Source organism: Armigeres subalbatus, chromosome 2 (assembly GCF_024139115.2).
Source record: "Armigeres subalbatus isolate Guangzhou_Male chromosome 2, GZ_Asu_2, whole genome shotgun sequence".
Classification (NCBI taxonomy): Eukaryota; Metazoa; Arthropoda; class Insecta; order Diptera; family Culicidae; genus Armigeres; species Armigeres subalbatus.
Window position 1 is genome coordinate 359,759,790 of NC_085140.1, and position 10,995 is coordinate 359,770,784.

The 10,995-nt window shown below is 38.3% G+C and overlaps 1 protein-coding gene across 2 annotated transcripts; it reads right to left on the reverse strand.

The window, feature by feature from the left end:
* Positions 1–6,068: 6,068 nt before the first annotated feature.
* LOC134217149 (uncharacterized) lies at positions 6,069–7,213 on the reverse strand. 2 transcript variants are annotated; one of them, XM_062695932.1, is made up of 2 exons: positions 7,009–7,213; positions 6,069–6,920 (listed from the first exon to the last, which is right to left on the reverse strand). In XM_062695932.1, the coding sequence occupies exons 1-2, from the start codon at positions 7,160–7,162 to the stop codon at positions 6,226–6,228; spliced, it is 849 nt and encodes a 282-aa protein (XP_062551916.1). In that variant the 5' UTR covers positions 7,163–7,213; the 3' UTR covers positions 6,069–6,225. The 2 variants fall into 2 exon arrangements, with proteins under 2 accessions (XP_062551916.1, XP_062551915.1); XM_062695931.1 differs by having other exon boundaries at positions 6,069–6,941.
* Positions 7,214–10,995: the final 3,782 nt, after the last annotated feature.

The window sequence follows — 10,995 nt, forward strand, 5'->3', positions numbered from 1 at the left end:
GCATTAAATCTACCACTTTCTACTATCACTTTCTTTCGATGGGACTCGAATCCAAGACCCTCAGTACGCTAGACTGGTGGTTCGTAACCAACCAAGTAACGAAGAACCTCCGTCGGCCTTCGCAACTTAATGGCTACTGAATGAGATTTCCAAAACGAATTATCCGTGTATTACATAGTCGAAGCACTCACAATCCATTTCCCAAACCAAAGCTTCCACATGTGTGTAATACACATTAACATTAGAGGGAGCGTGAGTATTTATAATGTCTGGCGGCTACACACATTCTTAATCAGCAAATGTACTGTTCAAGCAGAGGTTGTGTGTGCTATTTGCCAGTCTGTCGTCAAGTTCAGTGAGTACTTGGACTTCGCGTCTGATTTGTCAATCTCGGACTCATTCAGTAGCCATTAAGTTGCGAATACCAACGGAGGTCCTTCGTAGCTTAGTTGGTTACGAAGCACCAGTCTAGCGTACTGAGTGTCATGGGTTCGAGTCCCATCGAAGGAAAGTGGTTAGCTCCAATACATTTTTCAAATCAAATTCTTCCACATAATGTACATATTAAATTTTTTCAGAACATTCAGAAGGAACAAGTGTCTATGGGGTAAAAGTTTTACAATGTACATGCTGGGAGAAAAAAAAAGTTATGCAACGGGTAAGGTTATGTTATTTGGAACATTTGTATGCTATTTTTCAACCCCCCACCACAAACCAAGACGACATCAAACGGTCTTGGTCACCTTCCTCTAGTAGAGTTACGAAGGAATTCCTTAGAAAAGGCTTGACTAAAGAATGGAGGAATGTACATGATGCAAAGGACATCCCCACTTTCTGAAGGGAAGAGAATGAATGTTGTAAATATACTTGATTCAAGTTGCTGTTTAGCGAATAGTTTCAACTTCCAATTATATCACACTTATTATAGCTCTGCATCTGTTCACATGATTTCAATGCTTTCGAGTTTGTATCGATTTGTATCGAGTTTGTATCGAGTTTGTATCCAGTTTGAATCGAGTTTGAATCGAGTTTGAATCGAGTTTGTGTCGAGTTTGTATCGGTGGCGACGAAATCGAGGTGGTGACGAATCGAGGTGGTAACGGAATCGAGTTTGAATCGATTTTGTATCGAGTTTGTATCGAGTTTATATCGATTTTGTATCGAGTTTGAATCGAGTTTGTATCGAGTTCGAATCAATTTTGAATCGAGTTTGTATCGATTTTGTATCGATTTTGTCTCGAGTTTGAATCGAGTTTGAATCGAATTTTAATCGAGTTTGAATCGAATTTTAATCGAGTTTGAATCGAGTTTGAATCGATTTTGTATCGAGTTCCTATCGAGTTTGTATCGATTTTGTTTCGAGTTTGTATCGAGTATGCATCGAGTTTGAATCGATTTTGTATCGAGTTTGTATCGAGTTTGTATCGAATTTGTATCAAGTTTGTATCGAGTTTGAATCGAGTTTGAATCGAGTTTGAATCGATTTTGAATCGAGTTTGTAACGGTGGCGACGAAATCGAGGTGGTGACGAATCGAGGTGGTGACGAAATCGCGGTGGTAACAGAATCGAGTTTGTATCGAGTTTGCTTCGAGTTCGTATCGAGGTTGTATCGAGTTTGTATCGGTGGCGACGTAATCGAGGTGGTGACGAATCGAGGTGATAACGGAACTGAGTTTGAATCGATTTTGTATCGAGTTTGTATCGATTTTGTATCGAGTTTGTATCGAGTTTGTATCGAGTTTGAATCGAGTTTGAATCGAGTTTGAATCGAGTTTGAATCGAATTTGAATCGAGTTTGAATCGAGTTTGAATCGAGTTTGAATCGAGTTTGAATCGAGTTTAAATTGAGTTTGAATCGAGTTCGAAACGATTTTGTATCGAGTTTGTATCGATTTGTATCGATTTTGTTTCGAGTTTGTATCGAGTATGTATCGAGTTTGTATCGAGTTTGAATCGATTTTGAATCGAGTTTGATTCGAGTTTGAATTGAGTTTAAATTGAGTTTGAATCAAATATGAATCGATTTTGAATCGAGTTTGAATCGATTTTGTATCGAGTTTATATCGATTTTGTATCGATTTTGTTTCGAGTTTGTATCGAGGATGTATCGAGTTCGAATCAATTTTGAATCGAGTTTGTATCGATTTTGTATCGATTTTGTCTCGAGTTTGAATCGAGTTTGAATCGAGTTTAAATTGAGTTTGAATCGAATTTTAATCGAGTTTGAATCGAGTTTGAATCGATTTTGTATCGAGTTCCTATCGAGTTTGTATCGATTTTGTTTCGAGTTTGTATCGAGTTTGTATTGATTTTGTATCTAGTTTGTATCAAGTTTGTATCGAGTTTGAATCGAGTTTGAATCGAGTTTGAATCGAGTTTGAATCGAGTTTGTATCGATTTTGTATCGAGTTTGTATCGAGTTTATATTGAGTTTGTATCGAGTTTGGATCGATTTTGTATCGAGTTTGAATCGGGTTTAAATTGAGTTTGAATCGAGTTTAAATTGAGTTTGAATCGAGTTTGAATCGATTTTGTATCGATTTTGTATCGATTTTGTTTCAAGTTTATATTGAGATTGTATCGAGTTTGTATCGAATTTGTATCGGTGGCGGTCTGGTGTATCGGTGACGAAATCGAGTTTGAATCGAGTTTGTATCGAGTTTGTATCGATTTTGTATAGAGTTTGTATCGGTTTTGTTATTTGTATCGAGTTTGTATCGAGTTTGCGTTGAGTTTGAATCGAGCTTGAATCAAGTTTGTATCGGTGGCGACGAAATCGAGGTGGTGGCGAAAACAAATATGTATCGATTTTGTACCGAGTTTGTATCAAGCTTGTATCGGGTATCGAGTATTGTATCGAGTTTGTATATTATATCGGTGGCGCCGAAATTGAGGTGACGAAACCGAACTTGTTTCGAGTTTGTATCAAGTTTGTATCGAGATTGTACCGAGTTTGTATCAAACTTGTATCGGGTTTGTATCGAGTTTGTATCGAGATTCTATCGAGTTTTTATCGATTTTGTATCTAATTTGTATCGAGTTTGTATCATGTTTGTATCGATAGTGACGAAATCGCGGTGATGATCGGGTATCGAGTATTGTATCGAGTTTGTATATTATATCGGTGGCGCCGAAATTGAGGTGACGAAACCGAACTTGTTTCGAGTTTGTATCGAGTTTGTATCGAGATTGTACCGAGTTTGTATCAAACTTGTATCAGGTTTGTATCGAGTTTGTATCGAGATTCTATCGAGTTTTTATCGATTTTGTATCTAATTTGTATCGAGTTTGTATCGATGGTGACGAAATCGAGGTGATGACAAAATCGAGTTTGTATCAAGTTTGTATCGATTTTGTATCGAGTTTGTATCGAGTTTGTATCGGTGGCGACGAAATCGAGGTGGTAATGGAATCGAGTTTGTATCGAGTTTGTATCGATTTCTTATCGAGTTTGTATCGAGTTTGTATCAAGTTTGTATCAGGTTTGTATCGAGTTTGTATCGGTGGTGATGAAATCGAGGTGATGACTAAATCAAGGTGGTGAGGAAATCTAGTTTGTATCGATTGTGTATTAAGTTTGATCGATTTTGTATCGAGTTTGTATCGAGTTTGTATCTTTATTTAGTTAACATCTCATTTGCGAGCGTGGGGCGTATCCGAGGATGGAGAGATGCGGCCTCGAACCGTACATTGTGGCGTCAAATTGTTGATTCAGTGTTATCTATTTAGATGTTAACTAAATAAATGAATGAAAACGAGTTTGTATCTCTGGTGACGAAATCAAGGTAGTGATCGAGGTGGTCGAAGAATTCGTGTACTTGAGCTCACTGGTGACTGTTGAAAATGATACCAACAGAGAAATTCGGAGACGCACGGTGGCTGGAAACCGTACATGCTTTGGACTCCGCAAGACACTCCGAACGTATAGAGTTCGCCGCAGTACCAAACTAACTATCTTCAAAACGCTCAATAGATCGGTAGTCCTCTACGAACACGAGATGTGCATATCTTAACCTTTCGTTATTGAAAATCACTTTTTTTGCAATTCCTGATCATAATACCTGGTTTACAGTTCGTCTTTGAGTGATAAAACGGCCAACTTTTCCATACCAACGAAATAGGTGCTTTAATAAACATTATGCAACCCAAATGATAGAACACTCATTTGGGTGCTATAATGTAAAGCCAATATCAGAAGTGAGTTGGGTAAGTGCTCAAATAGTGTATTCTCTGCGCGCCGTAATAAATTAAATAAGTTTGGTGAATATGACATCAAAATTTTCCAAAAGCAAGTTCATCTATCCCTTCATGGCTTGCGAGTTACGCAAATTGGTACGATAACATAGAATCTGATTGTTCTCTGCAACAACACAATTTATTGGCAAGAATGATCATGTGGATTAAATTAGACTGTAAAATTTTGGTACAGATTTATCATAATAAAGCCCATTTTACGTCATTGCAAAAATTGAGTTTTGCAACTAGTTGCACAAACTACTATTTCGTTATTCCCTTACTAGATCTTTGCAAATAGAATCCGTTTTTGCAAAAAAAAACTCAAAATTGACAAAAATAGTTTATGTGCTCCTTTTTCTGACAACGGCTTATACACTGGCCATCATAATAAAGTGCACACTTGCCGTTTTTTCGTACAAAATGGTAAATGGTCTAGATCTCGGTTACCCGCGTGAACCTATTTTGTTGAAAATTTGACCAGAGGTCAGCAAAACTAAATTTTACCATACCATAGTTTCGACCATGAATCAAGGTATTGCGGTGATACCAAAATGAATTTTATGGCAAAAAAAATGATTTTCAAATACCTTGAAAACTACAACTCTTGGTGTACAGGTATCTTCATCAAACTTTTTTGTATTGGGGCCGTACACTAATTACTTAAGCATTTTTTTTGGGTTTGTAAGAACCCCCTCCCCCCATGTAAGATTTTCCCATACAATTTTTTTTTATATGTGGAACGTAAGAAAATGGCAGACAACCCCCCGCCAAAACGCATACGTAATTAGTGTACGTAACCATTGCTAAAATATGCGTATTGCTGAACATATCATCAGTCTACAACCTTAGAATTCAAGATGCATATATGGAGAATACAAGTGGAGACTTTATTTTGCCGATGTATATATTTGTTGAAATGAAAAAAAAATCAAATCAGAATAAAAAAAAAAATTATATGAAATGATTTATTCAAAGCATTCTAATAAAACACAATGATCGTGCATTATATCAGTTGGGGCAAGTCTATTCTGAATTTTCGTGAAAATGGAAAACAATCCGTTGCGCTCATTATTTCACTTTCTAGAAAGAAGCTGAAGAAACGCAAAGATTCTGGTACGCTGTATTTGAACGACGCGGGACGCAAAGTAGCAATTACTTCATCAAACGCAATTCAGAAAACCAATTTCCTGGAAACTGATTGTACATCAAGTATTACGTCACAAAGGAATTCCTACTATAGTTTAAATTAAATCAATAAAAAAACGAGTAGTTTTGGAGTCAAATACACGTGGTAACACATAATTTGTAAACAGTAAGACTTGATTGCATTAGTAACAAAATTGAAACGCCCTGTCTGTCGCTTGTATTTTTTTCTATATGGGAGAAGCAGCCAATAGCTAAATGTCATATGTGTGTATGACGGAAGATCAACAGACCTACAAACTTCTCTTACAATGAAAATGTTTAGTTTCTTGAAATTTCTCTTATACATTCAATGGTTTTCCCTTACTGATATATTAAGGTTTCTTCCTGATATGCCATAGTGAACACGCTCAAAGCATTAATTCAGTAAAGGAATTCATTCAATACCACAATCTGCTGAGCTAATGGCAAATTTTTCGGAAATTCTAGAGACTGTTACCACCCTACATTTCAATACTTGTTATTTATAATTTACAAAAGTGACGTATAGGCCATTTAAAAATGATGTTAACGATTAGCACTCATCGAGATTTTTTAACAGAAAAATGGAATAGTTCGGTGCATTCGTCACTTTTTCAGATTATGGCAGGGATGTCATTGAGAGTCGTTTGAAATAAGAGATAAATAAAAATAATTATTACGCTCTGTGCTAACATATGAAAATGATAAACACGATTGTATTCTGAATTGCACTTATAACTTATTTATTTTTTAGGCATTTTGAGTTTCGCATGGGTCACATTTCTCAATCACATTGAATCATTTACGCTCATCTTCAGGTCCCTTCAGAATGCCCGTCTATAAAAAGTCGACGGGACGAAGCTTCTCGTGGAATATGTACTGTATGGATCATTAACTAACTGGCTGTATCCTCCGTATCCACTGCCTCCATATAAACCAGCACCATACGATCCGATTCCACTGGTTCCATATAGTCCACCTCCATACAGTCCACTTCCATACACTCCAGTTCCATATGAACCGATTCCACTTCCTCCGTACAAGCCGCTGCTGTACGTTCCTAGTCCACCGCCATATGTTCCAAGACCACCGCCATATGTTCCAAGACCACCGCCATATGTTCCAAGACCGCTGCTGTAGGACCCGATACCGCTGCCATAGGCTCCGAGACCACTGCCATAAGTACCAAGACCACTGCCATAGGTCCCAAGACCACTGCCATAGGTTCCAAGTCCACCTCCATACGTTCCAAGACCACTGCCATAGGCTCCGATACCACTACCATACAATGCACCACCATATGCTCCACTGCCGTACAATCCACTTCCATATACTCCGGTGCCTAACGATCCAGCTGTATATGGTCCACCTCCGTACAACGCACTGCTGTACTGTCCACTGTTGAACCCAAGACCAGTGGTTGGGTAGCCTGAGTATCCAGAATAAGCCGATATACCAGTTCCGACGGGGTAAGAATAGGCTGTCTGAGTCAGTCCACCACCATACGGGTAAGCCGTACCTATGGAAGAATCAAACAAATCTGCTTAAACTCTTGTCTTATCTTTTTTGACACTACCAGTCATCCGCTCATTGCTATTTGGACCTACCGAAGAGCTGCCTCGATTTCCGACTCAAATCAAACACTCGGTCTTGTGCTTGAGGCTGATTCTGACTATTTGCAACAACATCCTGCTGGTCATTAGCGGGTTCACCAAGAACCACTCCTATGACCGCACAAAAGAAAACGATTGCAAACTTCATTCTAACTAGAAGTTTCTTTGGCTTTGCTCTTACTCTAGGAAACTTTGTCTATTGCTGGATCGCAAAACTACTGACTTCTAAACGGCAACCCACGCACTTTATATAGTTCCCGCAAAGCCCTCGGATACTTAACAGGTGTAAATTTCCACTGAATCCGTCAGCAGCGACCACTTCAATCCTGTGCTGTACGGTCCATTGAAACGATGTAATTGTTCGGATGTATTTTGTCCAATTTTGGAACAGACTCGCAAATGCTAGTTACTTGGCAGTTACGACCAAGCATGCCTATCAAATGCATTGTCTTGGCAAAGAAGGTCGACACTAGTACGGAGGTGACCAATTTACAACCAAGTGTTAGAATTACTCTAGCTAGTCGATTGAAGTCAAGGGTATGAGCAGCGCGAGCCTGGACAACGAGATGAATCACTTGTTGGTATCATAAAACAAAGATTTGAATGGGGAAGAGGGTGAATGAACTACTTGGTAATAATTCTACTGGATAACTGTTACTCGTTACTAGGCGGATAATTAGTGGATTATTCTGTGTAAAATATGGGACAGTGAAATGTTTATCAGCATGTGGTTATCGAAGGTATTCGATCTAGCGCTGATGTATTTCTACCAATTCAATAGAAATTGACGAAAACACAATTACTTGCTCATATTCTGGTAATTGAAACATATTTTGCCGATAGGGTAAAAGTTCCGATAGTCGTGGGTGTTCCTATAGTTGCGGTAGTACGGTTTGCAGGGAATTAACCAATAAAACGCAGTAACCCACATCACCGGTCAATAAGTTGACCTGTCATAACACGATAGAGACAAAAACAACATTTATATTCATTCATATTCACATTCATTCATAAGGAAAGATCGGGGAATGAAAGACACAATTGAAAGGTTACTGAAGGCGCTCGAAGATCTAAAATAAATCGTTGCTTCGAAAAACGACAACAAATCAAACGTCATCTCTTGTTTTGATGTGTTTGTTATTGGCCTAAGATTATCTAGTCTTATATATAAAAATGAAATGGTCTGTGTTCGTATCCGCATAACTCAAAAACGGCTGGATGGATTTTCTTCATTCCTTCAACAGAAACGTTTATTATAGTTTCCGACGGGTTTATATGATATTTCCTCATGTAAAAATCACGAGTAATGATGAGTAAATGGTGAAAACTGAAATAAGGATTTGTATAGGAATTTCGCTTGAGCAGTTCATAACGCGCATTTTCGCCTACTATGCAGGACAACGTCTGCCGGGTCGACTAGTAGTCTATAAATATGAATATCTTGAAATGGTCGGGGTTCAGCCAAACCGCACCAAGCGGCTTTTTGACTGACTTGTGATATTTTGTTCGCAAAAGGAAAACGGAAAGTATTGGAAGTCAATTCATGCGTACATTTGCTGTAGGAGATCCTCAGTTATGGTGTTGAACGACGTCCGATGCGATTTATGATTAAGTGAATCTGTTACACGAAAAGTTTGGCATAAAATGGATTTTTTTTATTGGCACTTGGTGTGATTTGGCTGAACCCCGACCAAATAGGAAAGTGAATTCTGAACAAAATTTAACCTGCAGAACATATCGTTACAAAAGTTACTAAAATATCTTTTGAGCAGGGTTTCAAATTTTCGTTTGAATGAGACCAGAGAATTTTTGTTGTTATTTATGTTGAAGAGCATCTTTCACCCTTCAATCTTTTCTCAAGAATTAGCCTTGGAGGATAAACGAAAATCATGCCAATTATATGACAATTTTTCATCACTTTCATCACTTTTAGCTCTCACTCACCTTTCGAGAGAATTATCGCAGAACATTTAGAAAATAGTGAGGCCGCGCCGGGATTCGAACCAGGAAGAATAGTAACAATAATAGCCGTAGGATGCGTATGTAAGCATTAAATTATAACCAACGTTTGGCCACAATCAAAATGAGCGAAAAATGGTAATCACTATCCAATCCAGCCTGTTTTCTTTCTCGAAAAGCGATTTCTCCCCCGATTTTTTTCGTGAGGGTCCTGTGCTCTTGAGACTGTGAGGGCATTACGAACCCGGTGGAAGTGGTATTGAAATAGGGAGGTTATCGAGATACTGTATATGGATTGAAGGGACCGAGAAAACCATCGACATAGGAAAAGATATCGAGATCATCGGAGCATCGAAATGTAGAGATTCGAATGTATAAAAAGACTGAATGAAATACTAATAAAGCCTAGTTTAAAAATGATCGAAGCTAAAAGAAGATCTGAGCTGTTTTCTGAATTGATCTGAAGAAGATCTGAGCTGAATTCTTGATATATTTTGTTAGAGTGGCTTTCAAAAAATAATTTAATTCTGGATACTAATTTGGAATTTTACTTGTCAAGAAGTTGGATGATTGATGGAGAATATAGTTAAAGAGTGTAATTATGAGCAAATAATATTTTAATTTTAAAAGCCCTGATTATTCCACCTAGCGGTAACGGGCCATTCTTATGCATTATAAAATAGTAGTTTGTGCAACAAGTTGCCAAAAGATCTAAGACGAATTAAGTACTGTCCATTTAATTTCACCAGTTAATTTTCGTTATCTTTGCAGATACGTATTTCGACCACAACTGTGTGGTCGTCTTCAGTGTCTTGTACTTGACTCGACTTGAAGAAAACAATCGCAACTTACACTATTTATACTACGCTAGGTATCTAATCCAATCTTATTTGCCTACTTTATTTACCTATACAGTAAATTACTTTATTGTTTAGGTAAAAACTTGAAGAGCCAAGAGCTGCCATTTCCCTGATCCTTATTCAACAGCGTTGTTTGTACCTGTCGGTGGATTTCCAAACTCTCAGCTACATCGAGTTTCCATGGGGAAGAGACATTTCTTAAGATTTTAATATTTGATGCCGTAATTGGGTGATTTTCCTTATACACATGCTCTGCTACCTTAGATCTAAATTCGTAATGTAATCCCTTATCGTTTTCTCTTTTCGCCTTACTCACTTCCGCCATATGTTCCTTGAACCTTATATCTAATGATCTTTTTGTTTGGCCTACATAGATTTTTTCACATTGGGAACAACTTATCTTATAAACGCCTGCCTTATTCAACATTTCTACTTTATCCTTCGTTGAACCCAATAGAGACTTGAGTTGGTTGCTTCTACTGGAGAATACTAGATCGATGCCGAATTTCCTTAGTCGAGGGCGTAGCTGGTTGGTGATGTGTTTATCATATGGGACCGAAACTCTTTTCAGCGGCTCCTCTATCGGTGTCAGCGTTGTATTTCCATTTCGTCGTAGGGTCCTTTCCTTCTTGTTGATGATCGCTCGTATAGTCCTCTCTTGGTATCCGTTGATCTTCGCTGTTTCCAAGATGTATTGTAGTTCCTTCGTTTTTCCTTCTTCGCTCAGGGGTATCGTCTGCATCCTGTGGATCATGTGATGAAATGCTGCCATTTTATGTTGATACGAATGGTTTGATGTCCTATATGGGATGACCCTCATGGTGTTCGTGGGCTTCCTGTAGATTTCGAGGCTCAATGTTGTATTTGCTTCCCTGATGACTAGTAGATCCAAGAAAGGTAGTTTACCTTCTTGTTCCTCTTCGAAGGTAAATTTGATGTCCTTATGCACGTTGTTTATCGCTTCCAAAATCCTGGGTAGATCCTTTCGGTTGATGATGCTGAAAATGTCGTCGACGTATCTCCACCACTTCTGGGGTAGTATTCCTTGTTCTTGTAGGTTGTTCTCCAGATTCGCCATGAACAGTTCGCACAAAAACGGTGATAGCGGATTTCCCATCGGTGCTCCTTTCGTCTGTTTGTAGTAGTTGCCACGAAATGTGAA